General features: G+C 43.5%; 1 protein-coding gene across 1 annotated transcript in view; it reads right to left on the bottom strand.

The window, feature by feature from the left end:
* Positions 1–2853: 2853 nt before the first annotated feature.
* Positions 2854–20389, bottom strand: part of FAM124A (family with sequence similarity 124 member A) — a gene marked incomplete at both ends in the record, with an annotated part of 47119 nt that continues 29583 nt past the window's right edge. The window contains 2 exons of the mRNA XM_082014095.1: positions 2854–3648; positions 14717–15456. Of these exons, the coding sequence (XP_081870221.1) occupies positions 2854–3648; positions 14717–15456 (1535 nt within the window). The remainder of the gene's footprint in view (positions 3649–14716; positions 15457–20389) is intronic.

The following is a 20389-nucleotide window of genomic DNA, read 5'->3' as shown; positions in this document are numbered from 1 at the left end:
TAAGTATCAGTAAACAGAAGAGAAATACTTGGAAACAGAACCAGTGGAGACAGCATAAATTCAGAGTCCGTGGAAGCTCATTTGGCTTCCTTCCCATTAGGATTAACGTGGTAAAATCTGGAGCTGAGATGTTTGCGAAGCTGCCGGTTAATGCCGCACATGAGCCTCACGACTGATACTTGAGCTATCCTGTGCTTGCTCGTAGACCTCCAGTGCCAGTGCTTCCTGCCATGTCGGGAGACGGCCCCCAGATGGGCTGAACTCCTCCTTGCAGAGGCACAACCCAGGCAGAAAGATGTTTCAAAGCCTCCTCTTCCTTAAAAGCCCCAACCAGCTTTTGTCGGGAGTCTGGATGTTGGGCATGATTCCAGGATCAGATAGACACATCAGCACAAACCAGTTTCTGATTTCATTTTCAGATCAAATGTTACCTATATTATTAAAATGTTGTGAAAAGGCTTTTTTTTTCCCCCGTTCCAAATAATAAATACTAAAATTTTTAACAGATTTGAACCAAATTTATCCTGTTGATTGTCCTATCTGGAGGTGGCTAGTGTTGATAAAATGGCTGTCCCATAAATATGCAATGCTATTTCATCACTTATTTTTGTACTACCACGAATATGACAGAAAATAATGAATCATAAGTTTAAATCTGTGGAGCCTGACTGTCCTAGGCATTGCTGCTCAAATGGTGGATTGCAAGCTGATGGAAAAAACGGCTGAACTCACAGTGTTCTCCAAGTATTTTGACAGGGTACAAACAATAACATGGAGCACAACTTGGGATAAATTGGGTTCGCTGTGTTCAGAGGGGGGTTGATCTAAAGGCCACGGAAGTCAGAGGAAAGACTGCGTGGACTCTGGAAGAGTAAAGAGAAGGTAAACAGATGCACACCATGACAAATCTCTCATTGGTGCTATTTCTGGTCCAAGAGATGTCTTCAGAGAACAGTTTACCCAAAACTGCAGTAAGCCTAAAGAGTTTGGATGGCAGGAGAAGGCTGATAATCTTCTGTGCTCTTAGAGCTTGAACAGATTTTCCTTTTTATACATTGTGTTTAGCGCAAAAGACAAGGTCTACGTCTGGTACTTGCTGCAATAGCATCTCACAAAGAGGAGACTTGGACTTCAGCCTGGTGCCTCTTTCCCTGCGTGGAGAAAATGGCAGCACAAGGAAAAAGCCTTGAGGAGTAGCATCCTGACTCCTGACTATCCCACTGGCCTCTTCTGGATTGGGGGTGCAGCTTTAATAGAATCCCCCCTCCTCCCCTATAAACCTGTACTCAATTTTCCCCTGGCTTTCTTCCAGAATTGTTTGTTATGTAAATGGGCCAGGGGAAGCTGTTCCACTTTTTGTGAATATTATTTAGAGTACGTGTGGGTTTTTTTTTTTTTTTGTTTTGTTTTGTTTTTTCCAAAGCAGCGATTCTTCTGAGTAAAACTACCTGGTAATAAAGCAAACATTTTTCTCCACAAATGTGTTTTTATTCCATCCACCACAATGCCATCATGGTAGGTCTTCAGCATCTGTACCTGTATATAGGTTACATACAGCATTATACATACACCATTTAACACGGTAATTTCCTCACTGGCTAGACCAGTGTTGCAATCAGTGCCGCTTCTCTGCCAAAAATGTAACTTTTCAGAACATGCGTGATGCAATCTGTATATACAACTTAAATCCTGGTGAAGGTACTTAGCTGTCATATTAACAGCTGTTTACTTATTTTTTTTTAAATACCAAATGAGTCGGAGCAAAACAGATTATCAAGAAGGCATATTTTAAAAACATCACTTGAAAAGCCAGTAAAATTTGACTTGTTCTCCCTTTGGAGAGAGGTATTTGAGAAAAAAAGCGTTTTACTCAGAAAGAAGTATGCTTGCACTGGAAATATGAAGAATAAGTTTCTGCATTAATTATTTTTAACAGAAAAATAACCACCCCTTAAAAAATAGGGAGTTGCCATATATTTGGGACTAGTGGTGTAGCAATATATAAAAATGCTGGGTTATCTTATCTTCCCTGTTTTATATTCCAAAAAGGTAAGCTCTGTATTGCCTGAGTTAGAAGTAGCAAACATGGTTTACTTGGGTTTACCACTGTCTACACGAGTGGGTCAGACAACAGCCCAGACTGGCTCCCTTCCAACTGGAAAGGATGGGCTTTTTGAGGGGATGGTTTGAAAACGCTCCATTAAGGTTTCACTTTTGGCACTTGCCACAACCTGGACTGTCAAAGTAATAGATACAGTGGCACTTCCTCTTCTCTGGGGAAGGAGTGAAGCTTCTCCCCACCTCAGCACTGCCAACTCTCAGAGGTTAGAAGGAACTGTGTGTCCTCACAGGAAATGTCTTGCCTGACTCTACTGGAGATGTGTTACTGGGACCTGCTGGGCTTAGAGCTGCTTTTAGAACTTTTGAAAGGGAAAAAAGACCCGTTTCTCCTCCCATCTTTCTTGAGTTAAGAGAATTTCTCAGAAAAGTTAAAGCAGTTTGGTGTCACAAATTACTCTTCAGTTTCTGCCAAAGGAAACTGGATTATCATGCACCTGTTCCGGCATCTCCTCCACCACCAGTCCAAGGGTCAGTCATAGAAACCATCCACCTTGCACTGTCGTAGACAAGCCTCCAGCACAAACGTACAGGATACAGGCTCAGATTGCTTTACTGTATGTACTTTGGGGACACCCGTCTCTGAGGGATCCAAATGCTTTCTTCAAATACTTAGCATGCTCTGCTGTACCACCTTCTCCTCAGTGAGGAATCTTCTGCAAGTTCAAGGTGGGCCCACTGCTGTCATTCACAAGTAGAACACATTTGCCCCGGAAAGTGTAAGGTAGAGAAACCTCAGATGTAAAATTCTTCTTCGTTAGCTGGTGAAGCTGAGCAAACACCACCACAATCATCCAGAGAACAAGGAGGTCCTCTTGAGGACTGTTTGGGTTGCTTGGAGACAGACGCCGACGTGAATGAGCTGGAAGACCATTCAGAGAGAGAAGGCAGTGAACCATCAACTGACTCAAAGGTATTGCACATGGCTGATACAGGCCTTCTGCTGGTGGCTGCCTGTTTAGTCTTACCAAGAATTTGCTTCTGTGGGGGAAGAGAGGCTTCCAAGTCATTGCAAGATCCATTAAGGGCAGAGTATGCAGAGACCACAGACAGGTCTGAGAATGAAAGCTTCATCCCTGTGTCTACATCAGTCTCCTGCGCACCCTCCAAGTCATCAATGTTAAGCCTGGGGCTGCATCTCCATGCTTTTAACCTGGTTGCAGGTGACCCAGTATTTAAAAATTGAAATGGTTCACTGAAATGAAAAGTCTCTGAGGCTGAGGAGGAGTTCACTGTGGGCAAGCAGAACAGAGACTTGCTTCGTTGAAATGACCATGAAATGCTGGAAGCGCTGCGTGTGAAGTGTCCTTGATCACTGTGTCTCAAATCCTGCTGGGAGAAACCAAGATGATGACCAAGGCCGTTTGCATGATGTACCTTTTTTTGACGCATTTCTTCTGGTTGTTCAGGGACAGATCTGTGGCTCTGAGGAAGAAAGGCTGGCAGAGTGGTGAAGCGGGAATCTGTTGACACAGATGGATATGGTTGCTTGTTCTGCTTTGCAGACTTCCTACACCAACTGCGTGCTTGCTGCAGTCGAGAGAGGGAGAAAAGAAGATCACATTAATACAGAATTGGCAGTCTTACAACCGTAAGTCTCCGTTGCTGAGTTGTGACTGCAAATAATTACGAAGCAGACTTCATTCAGTATGCTTGCAGCAAATGTTTCACTTCAATAACAAAGAGAAAGTACCCTGCCAAATTCCCAAATATTTACATAAGGACCCTTGAAGACAAGAAGAATAAATGGTAGAGGAGCCCTGCCTTGCAGGCTGAATTACACTAGCCTGAAATTCTCACTTACTATTGACTTGTTCAGATTCATTCATATTCTGTCTTCCAACATTACTGCCTCACTGGACAGCTAAAGAACAAAAATGAAGAAATGGGAGATGTATGTTACCATCATTATTATTTCTCATATCTTCCTTACTGTGGTGCAAATATTTTTATGCCTCCTCTGAAACATCAAAAAGCTTTTAGCAAGCAACCTCCTTCTCTGTTGTCTCAACGGGAATTTACTACTTCTTTCAACTCTTTCACATTTTCTCTTTCACATCTGGTTAGTTGAACAGTGCACCCTAGAACCCACTTACTCTATTATCTAGCTCCTAATGACTTTAAGGACAGCTTTGAACATCTAATTTGCGTGAAGACACCTAGACTGAAGACCTAGCCTGATGGTTACGATCTGAATCTGGAGCTGAATCTCATCCCTAGGGCAGGATTCAGTTGTCTACCTGCCAGACAGCAGCTGTGACAAATGGGGAGCCAATCTCCTTCTAAAGAAGCTGTCTGGAGGCCACGTAGCCTTTCTATGGGATTAGACACTGATGTGTGGGTAACTGAATTGAGCCCCTAATGTCCAAGCAATCATAAGGTTTTTCATCAACCCACTTACCTCAGTACGCCTTTTAGAAGTTTGCATTTTAAAAAGTTTAATTTAAATTCTTACAGAAATTTCTCACATAATACAAAATGCTGGATTTCTGTCCCAAAAGGGATAGTCGGACAAAGCGCAAGATCATACCCTTGAGTATAAGCATTAATCTCAGCTATGGGACTTGTCAGTTGGAAATAACAGACGAGAAAGTACTAGGTCTTGGTCACTGTGTGCTATTAAAGTGACAAGGATGTGACAAATTTGATTCAGGGCAGTCTCAAGTGAGTAAAAGTATTCATGCGCTGTGTATAACACCGCTATGGCCTCATCCAGAATGCTGCACATGACTCAAATCATGCCTACGTGAAAAAGAATAAATTCAAACTGAAAAAGATGCAGCCACAAGGAAAAAAAAAAAATGTGAACTATCCATTAAAAAACCTGACCCACAAACTAATAAAAGGTTTCTAATCACAACAGAAGTAAGAAGAGTCTTTTGGGGTGAGTAATGCATAAAGATGGAGCTTGATCATTTTACCAAAGAGATTATATGACATGACGGGAAGGGATGAGACCTGGCAACCAAGGAGGTCCTTTGTATCCACTGCTCTAAAAGAACTCCATACATTGCTGCTTATAACATCTTGCTAGTGCACATCGCATTGTCTTAGTGACCCAGATCTGTCATAGCCATCTTCTGATTTTATTGCAGTGATTTTATAGGCAAAAAAGGATTTTCACATCGGCAAAAAACGTTTTGCTCATTCTCACTAGAGGTGATTTATAGAACAGCCAAACAATAGGAGTTCATTTAGGCCTTGTAGATTAATATCTATATACCGACCAATGTATATGTAATGAGGTATGTTAATTCATTATCTATTTCTGTATAATATAATAAGCTGTTTTCCTTAATGCCATAAAGAATTAAATGAATTAATGGGTAAATTAACCACAGTAGTGTAGCAGTTTCATTAGCTGATAAGAAATTGAGTACAAGAGTCAAATAAAATAAGTCAAATTGTCAATAAAACATTAACCAGAAATCGCTTTAGAACTCTACATGTAACGTTATTTTATTTATGCAATAGGTGAGCTAATTTGTTTAAAAAAATCACTCGGCAAGATAAAAGGCTTGTGTCCATGAAGAAAATACCAGCTGTTTCTTAACTGAAGACATTTCTGGATAACACAGCAATAACAATATAGCATGCTGGAAGTACACAACCAAATCACGGCACTCTTTTGATGTTTTTTTTCAAGAGAACACTCCTCATTATATTGCTGTTTGCACTAACCAAAGGTACTATTTTTTTCTGTGCAGCAGCTCTGATATCAGATACACTACACAGACTCAGCCACCACGATTGCTTAATCGACAGAAGCACCTCCAGAACACTTCTCCTACCTCTCAGACAGAAGATGGTAGATTGCCTGACCATGGCTAGTTTTTCTGTTATATTCTTGTGTTTTCATAGGGTTAGTTTATAATTTGGCAGATCAAGCATCCAAAGAAACCAAGGATCCAAGCAAGTACAGTCTTCTTGTTTGTGAAAAGGTAAGGAGGTCCTTACCTTTGGGACCGCAAGCACTGGTAACAGCTCGGACAAAACTGTACCTGAAAACACAAGGCTTTTGGGAACAGATCTGACACTTGCACTAGGGAGAGTTCTGTGGGCAGTACAAAAGCCTTGCCTTTACCTTGGGCAGACCATACCATCTGTCTGTATATATAAAGCAGAGCCCACAGACATCACAGGTAGGATTTAGTTGTCTAGTTAATAGAGCCAGTGGAGCCTGGAGAGCAATTCAGTTTTCCCTAGAGGAAATTCCTGTATCTAGTTAGCTGGATTGCTCTCTAAGTCCTTGGGCTGTACTGAGTACATATCCATCAACTACAGTGAGAACACAGACTGTAGCTCACACAAAAATACCTGCAGTTAGACACCAGTTTCAGATATCTACAATCTGGAGCTGAACCAAATCCTGCAAAGATAACTCCCATGTGTTCCTTTTGCTTTGGTGTATAGAGAAGATATTTTGCACACTAGTAAAAGTCTCATGTATTTAGATCATGGTAATAATTTGTTATTCTTATTTATCGACATAACTTTTGACATGTGTTCCAAAGAAAAAGTAATTTAATTTGGTCTCTCAGGTCACCACTGGTGAGACATACTAGCTCTGATTCAGTTGTGTAATTGCAGGTACCTGCAGTATCCTGCCTGGCCTGCAAGCACGTGCACAGGCCACTCCATACCAGGGATTTCAGTGGGAATGTTCCTGGGCACGTTTAATTTATTAATACAGGTAAAGTCTTAAGCATTTGGGGAACAAAGCACAGACACAAGAATAGCTGTTTCGAGCTCTTTCAAATATTTACAAACCCTCCAGTTTAAATGAGCTTGTGTTACTTTTGGATATGCAACACAATGACTATAGGTGCAACCAGATTACCTGTACTCAAAAGGATGCTTACCCAAGGCATTGCCTACGAGGGTGTGGAGCAGAGGGCAAGGCCAGGATAAATGAATGAGGTGAGATGAAACACCCTGGCTAGAAACCCCGGGGGCTCTCATGTAGGAACTTTCTAACCAAAATGCAGATAAAAGTGGAGATTCAAAGGAAAGGGGAAATGCACTTCTGAGTGGGAGCACTTGGAAGGGGCAACCTGCCCTGTGCAGCTGAACAGCTTTAAGTACCTGGCCTGACTGGAACATAATTACACTAACAAGAAAAATCTACTTTAGGTAAGATATTAGTTTTAAGGTTTTGTTATTTTTAACTTTTTTCCTAGCTCTTTAACGTTCCTGCGACAGATAAGAGCACTTAACTTTATACAAGGTATTTGCTGTTATTCCTGCTACTGGGTCACAGCTTCTGGTCAGGCCCAGTTGGCTTGGCAGGAGGTAATGGTGGATCAGTGAGGAGAAGAGGACAGGTACAGCCTGCCCTTAGGATGGCTGCCCGCAGGACAGACCAAGAGACATCACTAATGCAGCTTATTTCTGAACAGCTCTGTTTATAGGAAGACTTGATTACCTCGATTGTTTTTTGTTTAGATGTATTATGATTTAGAAGACTTATTTTCCAATGCTGCTCTTCATGATATGGGCAGAAAGGGGAAATAATAAGGGGAGATTTTTTTAATACTTTCATCTTAATGCAACGTAACTGAAAACTTTCCCGACTGTGAGCATACCAGACTGCACAACTATACTACAGGTGGAGTGTCAGAAGCTCCATCTCATGAAATACTAGTGAATAAAGATTACAGGCTAATCCGAGAGAGAGAGAGAGAGAGAGAGAGAGAGAGAGAACTGGATTATGTGGACTAATAAGACCTCTATATCTACATTCTGTAGGTTGTCAGAGATCACACAGAGGATTCAATGATTTAGCCAGGATTAAAACTCTGGCAAAACTAGCTCCTAGTCCTGTGCCAAGGCTGTTGACTGTGCTCCCTCGTACCACCCTGGCAGGGCACAGGGAGAGCTGCATGCAGCCTGTGCGTTCATGTGATCGCTTCCCTTCGTTTAAACCTTACAGTGCCTGACAGCCCCACAAAGTTCAAACTGGATTTCCAGGTGTGACTGCTCTTGGGAGAAACCACGACAAGCAAGTGGGTGACCCTGACCTCCCACTGCCCTTTCGGCCATGGGATATCAGCAAGACCTATTTTTGTCCCTTGAGTACAGCGTCATGCACACGCAGCTCCTCTTTTCATCAGAACAGCCTTCTTCCTCCTTCCCTGTTCTTCCCTTGGCTTTGGAAGCCATTGCATCTGCTTTAGTTTTTCTGAATTATTTTATTTTTTAATCCTTATCTTCAGCCTTCTCACAGCTTGCTTTCTGCATTGCCTGTTACCTGGCTGCAGCCCGGCAGAGCCCTGCCTGGTGTAGCCATGTTGCCTGTGCCAGGCACAAGCGTGGCAGAGATGCTGAAGAGGGGGTCAGCCATCTGAGAGGAAAAAGACTTGATCCAAACTGACATGTTAATTTTGACTGAAATTCCAAATACAGGGAGAAAGACCTTGCCATAAAGACACACAACAAACCCGGCCATTGACTAAACTGACTGAGATTAGCTCTCTAACAGAACAGATTTTTTCATCTGGCGTTAATCTGCTGCTCATTTATAATCTCTGCACAAATCTTTGTGAAGCCTGGAGGGATTTAGAGTCTTTGTGTATTACAATGGGCTGCAGAAGAATTTCATGATGAATATCCGGGAACACCATAAACAACTTGGGATGAATCTCGCAGAAATGCACTTTCAGCTTCACTTGGGCTGCCTATACCTGACACAAAAAAACCCATGAATGCTCCTACAGTCTATTTTAAGTTATCTGCTTTTTAAGAAAGCAGATAGTGATCTCATTACACATTATCTGTATTAAGCACTGCCAGCAAGGCTCTGCTGAGGTCAGAACCCAGCCAAACAGCCAGCACGGCAATGACGTCACCATCTCGAGCCCAGATTTATACCTGCCTTGCTCAACAGGAGTGCAATGGTGTTTGTGTAACTGTATTAAAAGCAGTGGGACTGATCCAGGGGAAAAAAAGAATCAACACAAGAAAAAGTGGCAGAGGTTGGTCCTCAGTATTACCATAATGAGTCTTACTTGAAAGGCAAAATGAATTCAGAAGGGCAGTATATCAAAAGGCAAAATGCACAAATTTGATTTAAAATTGAAGACATTTGAAAAGTGGCATGTACTGTGTTTACAAAATGTGAACAGGTGGGTGTCTTGTAACGCTAAATATATTCACTCTCAAGAGTTTTTGCTGGGTCTATAGAGTCATCAGAGATCTTATTATGCCATGAAACATAACTGCACTAATGGGAAAGACAGAAAGAAAGTACCTTAGGAGGAAGAAAAACAACTAAAAAGTCTCCTCCTACTTGAGTTAGTGACTGATGTGCTGTGTTCCCCCCAAAAGCAATCATTAGTACTAAGAAGAACCAAACACTTATGGCACTAAAAGGAATGGAAAAATAGAGTAAAATATTTTGCTTCAGGCAGGTGCATAAGACAGAGATGCCACAAAGCCCAAGGCCCCTAAAATGGTAGCAGATTGACTAATGCTCCTAGGCTATTTAGATGTTTTATCAAGATATGAATTTATACAAATGCTGGATGATCATCCAGGCACCCAAACTGGAAACTAAGGGAAGGAGAAGGAACACTGCTTTGTGCTGGAGAGAGGAAATGCAGAGCCAGGTGAGGTCTTGGAAGGGTTTGGTGGGTCAGCTGAAGGAAATGCAACCATGACCATGCTGACCTGTGTCATAAACCTCTCAACACAAAAGTAGACCCTGAGCCTCCAAGATTTGCCTCTCCTTGGCCGAGACAAGCTTAAAAGGCAAACCATTCCTTGAAAGGCAAACTTGTCCTGCCGAGGACAGTGAAATGGTTCTTTTAGTCTCAGTTGGGGCTGGGAGAGGAAAAGGAAAAGCTTTGTCCTAATTTCAGATCTTGCAATTATTTTGACCTCAGCAACGCAGTACTACCCACCCTTGCTGCCCATGTATCTAAGACAGGGTATTTTCTGCATTGTCTGAGAGGACTCTCTCAGACGCAGAGTGCTGAGCCTCCAGCACTCTGTAAGAAGGCACTGTCTCTGCTCCCTAAAACACATTGGGCCAGTTGTGCCTCATGGAAAAATCTCTCTTTCTGGTTTCTGTGTTCAGCTATCTTGAGTGTGAGGTTTGACTACAACCACATTTTTCATGCAGATACATACATGTTTTAAATAAGCTGAGGGAAATAAAGGCACTTTGTTCTCCTCTTGGCCCCAGATAAAAGGGGATGAAGAGATGAGTTCATGAATCTCACAGACACCTGTATATAATATACTGAATAAACAAAGAGTTTCTCAGCTATAAGCTTTTGATTCTTTTTTCTGTATAACATACTTGCCGATGACCGTGTAGGCATGTAACCTTCATGCGGCTTCCCATCTTCAGGCATTTTGCATTGCCTTTATGCATGCAGCTGGCAGACACCTGCACCCCCAGAATGACTTCTGGCAACTCCAAGGACATATTCAACAGTAACATACTGATCTTGTACATAAATGACTGCAGCTGACCTCATGAAACCATTAGGGGATGACTACTGCCTGACCATAGATCTAGAGTACTGATTTTGTACACCGAGCAATGAAGAAACCTCCAGGGTAGCAGAGACCTGAGCTTGCAGGTAGCACAGCGGCAGGTTAATCATTCTTAGTGGTTGGGTCCACAGCCAATCTTTTCCCAGAACCAAAGCTTCAGGTAATAAACCATGTTTCCTAAATATGATTATACCACTTCTGATCTCAAGATTACGGTTGCCCAGTGCCCTGTTATTTCAAGGATGCTCTATAAAGCAATGCTAGGCAAAAAACCGCCACCCCATAAATAGTAGAGGTTCATTAGTATAGTAATTGGCATAAAAGCCTTACAATGCCAGATCTGACTACCTTGTTTCAGGCAGGATTAGCACAGACTGGTAACAAACCACTCATTTCTTGGGGTTTTTATTTGCCTTGGCTTTCTGGCAATGTTGCTTGCTTCTTGGTGCTGAAGATGGTGGAGGGATTTCAGCCAGAAATTGGTTATTACAGGGTGAATCAGGTGCCTGAACACAGATGTTTAGTCCATTCTGCTATCTCCTAGGGTGCCTGCTTGGCACTCCAGGAGGGCACAGCCCTCCTGAGTCTAATCTGCCAGGACACTTTTTCTGGGTGGCTGAGCTACCCTTTGGCATGTAAAATGGCAGTAGGTCTTATGCTTAAGTGCTGAGTCACTACCTAGGTGAGATACTAATTTTCTGTCACCCACCTTCCTCCCAAGTATGTCTGTATGTCCTCCCTCATGCAAGAGCAGCTAGGAAATTCTGCCAAAATGTTATTTTACCTTTCCTACCCTATCCAAAGACATTCTCATAATTTAAAGAAGCCATCTGTTCACTTTCTTCTCTCTACTCACTAATCCCTGCTTCCCAAACATGCATGGCCAAGCCAGTCCCATCAGTTATTAACCCTTCCTGCTTCCCACATTGCACTGCCAGGAGTGCAAGTTCATTAGCACTTCAGCTGTCTCTGTGCGGATTAGGCCCAGAGGCAGCCACAAATTTGGACAAGACCTATAAAACTGGCAGTATATTCAGTATACTGGTATATGGTATATTCTTAGCTACATTACTTACATATTCTTCCCACTGCTCTGGCAAGAGCTCCCCAGTGCTCCTGCTTCTGGGCTTAGTACTGGTGAAGCAGTGTGGGTGTCTTCCCACAGGATGCAAACATGCTCTTAAGCCTTGCTCCTGCTAAAGCCAACTGAAGCTTACCCTTTGCCTCAGCTGGTATATAGCTGCACCCTTGGAGCTAACTTGCCAATGTGGAAAAGCTACTGTGACAAAATAATTTTGAAGGGCTTCCTTGCAAATGAAGGAATGGTTTCTGTGGTATTAAACAGACTTATCCTGCCCATGAATAACTTTATTTTCTCTTGCACTGACTTTATCTAAGCCCCTTGTAATTGCATTTGCAAAATGGGTTAAGAACATGGATCAATCTGGCTGGCAAGTATCCAAGTCCCTGTAAGCACACCAAGAAAAACACAGAGGTCACATCTTGTTAGTCTAATCATTCAAACTTCAAACATTAAATACTGCCTGTAATTTAACAGGGATGTTAGTCTACCATTTTGGGTATAATTGGTAATTTTAATCTGTAAAAAGATGCAGTATCCATATGAAGTAAATAAAAAAATTCTGACGGTTATTAAGTACCAACTGATGTGTAGGCTGAAAAACAGTAGGAGGTCATTGTTTGGGTTCATATACCTGGGAAGAGGTGAAAGTTACTAACAACACTGTAGCATTGATAATTTTGTTAATAGCTGCACTCCACGAGAAGGCGAAAGGTAATCCTGTTACTTTAAAAGGTAGATAGTATAATTGTTTTAAGCTCAGAATGAGTTAAAAGAATATGAGTCCATGGATCACCAAATCCAGTGTTTCCTATAATGCATGCTTCATCATATAATCCCTTTTCCATAACTGATCAACCTGTCTTGAATTAGGGTATTAACCTGTTTGTAACTGCTGGGTGGCTGTTATGTAGTTGGCCATCAATATGTACAGCTGCCGACTTAAATCTATTTATTGACAGTTTTTTGTTCCTGTGCCAGAAAAGTCATTTAGTGAAACAGCCTTTTCCCGTTCCTGCTGTTTACCTTCTGGTATATTTTCTGAGCACAGAGCTCCGTTAGACTTAGTTTGGCTAGGCTCAGATGACCCTACTCTTCCAGTTTCCGTTTGTAAGATGTCTCTCCATTCCTCTGCATGGGTGAGAGCCCTCTCTGCAGTCACCTTTCTGAAGCCCAAGGCTGAAGACAGGTGAGGCCCATGGGACCTTGTGCAATGGCACAAGCACTTCCCACACGCCTTAGGGGATACTAACTCTGGTACACACCAGAGACTGCACTTTTCTTTTCATGGCTATGTTACGCTGGTGGCTTGTAGTCATCTGAGTACAAACAGGACATTTTCCCTTCGGTTTAGTTATAGAGCTCCGCTTCTGGTTGTACAGACTTGTTCAAAACCTGTATACTAGGAGCTTCATGACTTTACAATCGCGTAAGTTAGATCCCGTGTCTGGTTTCCCCCCATTTTGCGTACATTAAACATCTTTTGCTTCACCACACTTCCAATGTGATGATTTCCATTTCCGTAACTTCATTCCTGTTTGCCATTTTACCCTCCTGTTCAGCATCATTGTCCTCACTGAAAACAGAAATGAAAATTAATTGCACTTGGAAGCCACACTTAGCAGGCTTTCACTCTCCTCTTTTGGTGCATATGGCTAAAATTTTATTCTGATTTTCTTTGCAGGGTTAACCTCAGTCTGCTGTTTGGCAAGTCTCGCTCTACCTTTGTACTGCCTGGCACCTGTTATTTCTGAAACCTTGCTGTTTTGAAATTGAAAGACTTATTTAGAGGCCCTATTTTTTTTTTTTTACCCTTCCCTTCAATTTACTTGAAACCTGTGCAAGATCCCATAAACCAAAGTTATATCACATCGCAGAAACCTTCTGAAAAAGAACTGGGAAAAGGGGACATAGGTGAGTGTGGTTGCTGTGTAAAAGTTTCATGATGGCTCTTGTGAGCTTAAGTTAACAAGACATCTCAGGATAACACAGATATGCCTACAGTGCAAGCAGTAATGCTGACAAATTGGTGGCTATCTGGGCAGATGGGCAGGGAAGCTGAATTGCCTCCTGAGCCCTGCACAAGTGCTGTTCAGCTCTGGCATGGGGTGTCTCTGTGGGTGGCATCTGCAAAGCTGCACTGAAAGGTTTCACCACCACCTGATGTGACTCACCAGAGCACAGATGCCCCATGTACCTGGATTTTCAGTCCCAAGAGCTACAAACCCAGAGGCGCTGTGTTGCAGGGGGGTGTACACACTTCTCTGTGTACACACCTCTCTGCACGCTGGGAGGTCCGTACGGTGCAAGGATGGCACCCACAACGCCTCTTCCACAGAAACGAGGTTGGACAATTTGACAAGCTTCACGAATGCAATTCACTCTAAAAAAATACCCTTCTCCGAAATCTGAACAACAGTCTTCCAAAGGTGAAGAGCACTTGAGATTAGTTCAAAAAGAGAGTCTGTGGCAATGTCTCTCTCAGGCTGCTCTTCAGGGTGCATTTCTTGTCCTTCACTACCTCTCTCCCCATCCTATTATCGCTGTGCAAAAGAGAGATGCAGTTTGTCACCCTGTGATACTAGAAAATAATGAGTACCATCAGGAATTCTGCTTGTCTTCCATAAAAACCTCATAACTGAGAGCTATTTTATAAACCCCTGTCAGTTCTGTGCCCATATTTCTTATAAAACTACACCCATCAGCCATTATTTCTCCACTCGGGCTCATAATTCCTTCTCTCCTCATTCTTTTAAACAGCTACCTCGTCTCACATCACTCTCTGCATAAACTGAGCTTGACTGATGTCTGGATAGTATCATCCACTGCTTTCCTGATTAGTTACATACACAGTAAGGGCTTTCAATTTCTTTCTTTAGTGGTACGTCCCTGGCTCTTTCTCTTAGGATAGAGCAAAAAAAAAAAAAAGCCTCCTTTTACGGCTGCCATTGCAGGTTAAGCTTTCCTCCACAAAAGCAATAAACGTGCTTCTATTTCCCTGTGTACTGAACCTACCTGCAAAAGGATCCTATTTCCGTCATGGTCTTCTGTCTGCCACCTGCCTTCACTGATGGGGCTGCAAGGGTTGGGCAAGAGAGGCACAAGCTGCCCCACATCTCTCACTCTGAACTCCAGCACTGCTGACTCTGTCGGCATTGGCACCTGGCCCTTCGGAAGTTTTTTTAAAGAAAACTGAATGTCTATTTCCATGTTAGAATAGACAGGAAAAACACAAAAGTCTGCTTTTTTCTGACATACTGGTCTTTTCAGTATTAACTCGTACAATTTCAAAATGTCAACAAAGTTTTCACTCCTGCAGTATATAGTGAAGCGGATAATTTCTTTCCCGTAGTGCACTGGGCGAATGGCCCATAGAGGAGTCTCTGGAGCCAAAGTGTAAAAGTCCTGGCTGCATGGCATGTAAGGGAGGAATTTCCCATGCACTCGCTCGGTGTGGTGGTAATGCCAAGGTGGCTGCTGGAAGGTTTCATGGAGCTGCAAGATTGGTTCTTCTCCATATTCCTCCTGCAGAAACAGAATGACGGCAAGGGCTGGCTGAGAAACACCAGCCTTACCTGGCTTCCCGCGCTTCTTGGGCACTCGTCTTTCTGAGACTCGAAACAACTGGAGGTCTGGATGGATCCAGGCTAGAAGCTTATCGATGGCTTGCTGAAGAGTCTTGGATTCACCTGGGTCTGTGATAATATGCACACTAACAAGGAATGGGTCTTGTATGCCTTCCACAGAAAGTTCACCTGAGAGTATAAAAAGAAAAATAATAGCCTTTAAGATTTGTAACCAAGTTGTCAACATTTAGGTGAGCAGTGAAGGAGAAACAGCCTACTCAGTCACACTGGGCTTTTTTTTCATCTTTCTCAAGTGCACCTGCAGTAAAATAAAAATCATGTACAGAGATATAGCAACCAAGAAAATAATCAGAAGACAGAGAAGTTTCATGAAGCATACCATAAGAGTCGCTGTTTCTACTGAGGCAGCATCCAAAAGATGTCACTTGGTGTGCGTTTCTGTGTCAGAAAAGAGCTGCCTGATACAGCTGAGCAGTAGGAGAGATAAAAATACTGATGTACAGCAGGCGTGAAGGGGGCACTAATGATATGCAGAGTGATCAGGGTGGACAGCGTTCATCCCACCTTGTTTTATTTTCTGCCAGTTGGCTTGGAGCATGGAAAATCACACCACTGAAATCCACTCTTATCACCTTGACTTTGGCATTTTCCACCCAGTTAAGAGTGTTCTGTGTCCTGGAGGCAACTGTTTTAATAAGTAAGGCAAAGTTTGTAGGGAGAGGTAATATCTTTTATTAGACCAACTGATACAGTTGGGAAAAAAAAACCAGACAAGCCTTCAGGCACACAAGCCCTTCTTCAGGAAAAGATATTACTCGTCTCTACAAATCCTGCACTGTTTATGTCTCCAGACCATCAAGACTATAATACTACTACTTCAAGGTTTTTATAAGATTAGGGAAGACTGGTAAAAGCAGGAAGCACAAAAAATTACACCTACTCAGGGGAAAAAAGAAACCTCTGGTTAGCCTTGGGAATGTTCACAGGGGCTCTAACTGTTGTTGTCCCTGAAACCTCTTCGACAGCTCAGAAGCAGAGCAATGGCTGGTTGGAGGGCAGGGGAGAAATTGTCAGTTCTGTTCTGCTGGACTTGCATGCCAGTAAAGATGCATGTGAATAGAGATCCAAGAGAATTTAATAAATTATCCAGGTAATCTGGCTGTTTTGCTGAAAAGGTTCCCTCTGTGTGGTGTTCTGAAACCACCTCCATGTCCAAGACCCCGAGCCTGGGCACAAAGCCTAAATGTGTGAAGCCTTAGAAAGGCTTCCCAAGCTTTTCATTGTGCACACCACATTTAATAGGGGGATTGTCTCACAGGCTCTTTCCCCTCCTATTGGCAGTCAGTACGAACCTCTCCCTCCTCCCTCCTGGCAACAGAATAACATTCCTATAATACTTCAGCAATTGCTTTAATGGAAAAACAGTATTATACAAGTAATGTATTTTAGCTGTCTTTCAATACAGAATAGCTGCAAGACCCAGAGAAAAGCTAGATGCAACTGCACAGCTTTCCAGAGATGACTGGTAAACATACCATCAGCCTCAATTTAGAAGATGCAGAAAGATATGGTATGCAGAGCAAATATCAAGCATGCATTTTGCCTAGGGGAGATATAGAAAAATCAAGTAAATAATCAAAAATACAATTGCGGCAGAGTTCTCGTATCTCTGCACGAAATGGGTGATGCGGAGTGACTTTGTCAGGTGGTTAATGGACGAAAAAAACTGAAGCAAAAAAAAAAATCTGTGTTGGTATATAGCAAGAGGCTTTGCTATGACAATTGTTACTGGCAGGTAATTCTTTGAGATATCCACTGTGGACAGTCACAGTGTGGGAGAAAAACAAAGGGGGTGTTGGGGGGAAATCCTCTGATGGTCCTTTACACAGGACAGCAGGACAGGAAGGAAAACAAATTGCAGAGGACAGTGATCTAATAAAACCAGAAAGAAAGTAATTGCCATGGCTACGCAGTCATTCATTTTCTAGGGCTGGAATAGAAGATGTTCAGCTCTTTCCTCCCTCTGTTCCCTTTGTTACACAAATGCTAGCAAAGCCTGCAACAAGTGACAGGCTTGATATTTATGCATATAAATGACTGCAGCTCTGAAAGAAGCCTGGGCACAACAACGTGAAAGCAGAGAGCCATCGTTCCTGTTGGCTTCTTGCTCTGCATGGAAAAAAAATCCCTGAGCACGGCTTTTCTGCCCTCCTGTTGCTCAGCATGGTGCATGGACACTGAATGGCTAAAGCATTTTTCAAAAGTGGAGCCTTGTGGGAGCCAGCCCCAGCATTAGTATTCTGCAGCCATCGCTGCCTGTGCCCATCAGCACCAGATGCTCGCAGCACCAGCCTCAGAAGACCACCTCAAAGCACGGCACAAAGCCATCGTTAGGAGCCAGGGTTATATGTGCAGCAGAGCAAATAATCTTTTTTTCTGAGCTAGAAGCAACTATGCTGAAGGGGGAAAAGTCTAACAAATCAGTACAGAAAGAGCTTCAGTATCTATTTTATATTAGCAAAGATGCTTTTACCACAACACTTTTACGCCATTAATTATGTGGCTTCTGGGCTTATAAAATGGGAGCCCTTTCTGTTTTGGTAAGAAAAAGAGAAACATGAGAAAAGCAGAAATATGAGGCAAGGAGCTAAGGGAAACTTCCCGTGAACCGATGATAAGTTGCAAATTGTTTCTGGGTTACTAACAAGTCTTTTTGCTTCAACTGACAAGGAAGGGGGGAAAACGACACCATTTCTCATGACACAGTTCAGTTTGCCCCCGGCAAATTGTCACAGAAGCAAATGAAAGCTCTGCATATGTATTAGCCTTCCTGTGTTACTAGTTAATCCCACAGAAAATATCAAAATGCTGAGGCATCTATTTGAAAATAAGCTCACAGTTCTCACAGCTATTACATTTTTTCTTGCCTATGACAGAAGGGGATTAGTTCTCTTTGAGTTGGCAAGGCACTAACATTGCTAAGAGGTAATTACAACCAGGATTGAAAGAGTATTTTACAATTCTAAACTTTTTACTCCTCTTTTAGGTAGTATTAACCAACCATGAGAGGTTAAAGCAAACAGTCAGCCCAAATGCTGTGGGGCTGTCACACTTGATGTCCTAAAGCTGGTAGCTGAGAGTGACCTGATATTTCATGACTGAGCTTTGGATCGGTCCTTCTCTACATATTACTTTTATTTTGTTGCTGACGCAATATTGCTGAGCGAAGAAAAAACAAAGTCCTGCAAAGCAGAATGGCAGTCTTGTCCCGTGGTTCTTCCTCCCCTCCTTTCACTGCCCAGAAACTAGGATCTTTTCATCCGAAAGACAATCTGACAGAAAGCAGTGGGTGCTGTCAAGTCTGTCTGTGCCAGCTGCCTCATTTCAGTAGGACTTCACTGAAATTCAAGCTGCCTTGTCTTGGGGGAAGACAGGACAGGTACCTGCCTGTAGCTCAGTTGTCTACGTCCCCTGCCGAGTGCTTGGAGAGAAGCTGCCGCCTCTGAAAAACCTGCGGAGGATGATCATAGAATCATAGAATGGTTTGGCTTGGAAGAGACTTTTAAAGGTCGTCTAGTCCAACCCCCCTGCAGTGAGCAGGGACATCTTCAGCTAGATCAGGCTGCTCAGAGCCCCGTCCAACCTCACCTCGAATATTGCCAGTTTTGGGGCATCTACCACCTCCCTGGGCAACCAGTGCCAGTGCTTCACCAGCCTCATTGTGAAAAATTTCTTCCTTATGTCTAGTCTAAATCTACCCTCTTTTTGTTTAAAACCATTACCCCTTGTCCTATCACAACAGGCCCTGCTAAAAAGTCTGTCCCCATCTTTCCTGTAAGCCCCCTTTAAGTACTGGAAGGCTGCAATAAGGTCTCCCCAGAGCCTTCTCTGCTCCAGGCTGAACAACCCCAACTCTCTCAGCCTGTCCTCACAGGAGAGGTGTTCTATCTCTCTGGTCATTTTTGTGGCCCTCGTCTGGACCTGCTCCAACAGGTCCATGTCTTTCCTGTGCTGAGGGCTCCAGAGCTGGACGCAGGACTCCAGGTGGGGTCTCACCAGAGCAGAGTAGAGGGGCAGAATCCCCTCCCTTGACATGCTGGCCATGCTTCTTTGGAGACAGTTGACCTTCTGGGCTGTGAGTGCCGACTCATGTCCAGCTTATTGTCCACCAGTACCCCCAAGTCCTTCTCGGCAGGGTTGCTCTCAATCCCTTCATTCCCCAGCCTGTGTTGAGACTGGGGGTTGCCTCGACCCAGGTCCAGGACCCTGCACTTGGCCTTGTTGAACCTCATGATGTTTGCACGGGCCCGTTCCTCGAGTTTGTCCGGGTCCCTCTGGATGGCATCCCGTCCCTCAGGCATGTCAACCGCACCACTCAGCTTTGTGTCATCTGCAAACTTGCTGAGGGTGCACTCGATCACACTGCCTGTGCCATTGATGAAAGTATTAAACAGTACTGGTCCCAGTAGGAACCCCTGAGGGACACCTCTCATCACTGATCTCCATCTGGACATTGAGTCATTGATTACTACCCTCTAGATGATCTTGGCTCCCTAATTCCTTTCCTCACCCCTCACTCTGTAGGGAACAGCAGCGTCTGCAGAGGACAACCCTCTCAGCATCCAGAGCTGCCCAGCCCTCCCCTGGCCAGAAGTGGCTAGTGGGATGGCAATGACAACAATGGCAATCTAGTGACACAAATACCCATGGTTGAAGTGGGAAGCAATGGGTTAAGTGCTCTGCTCCCTTGGGGTGGAAAGCGGGGTGGGGAGCGCAGCCACAACCCCTGAGCGGTGCCATAAAGACTCCGGTATCTGGTAACACCGTCATCCTTGCTGCAGCTGGCCAGGAAGGCAGGGCTCCTGGCCCAAAGCAGGCAAAAGCGGGTGTAACTTCTGGTCAGCAACCCCAGCAGCTGAGAAGCAGCTAGGCTCATCTGGAGGTACGGGGAACTGGAGTTACAACTCCTTCTCCCTGAAGTATGTACGCATTTTACATTTAAACCACACAAGAGGCAAAATGTCCCTAGAAGCAATGAGCACAGTTTTCTCCCATGCCACCTGAGTAACCCTAGGTTAGAGAAGTCTTCCTCTTGCATTTG

The sequence above is a fragment of the Phaethon aethereus genome (assembly GCF_964289735.1).
Source record: "Phaethon aethereus genome assembly, chromosome: 1".
In the NCBI taxonomy this organism is placed as follows: domain Eukaryota; kingdom Metazoa; phylum Chordata; class Aves; order Phaethontiformes; family Phaethontidae; genus Phaethon; species Phaethon aethereus.
Note: the sequence above shows the minus strand (reverse complement) of the source record. Positions and strands in the feature narration are given on the sequence as shown.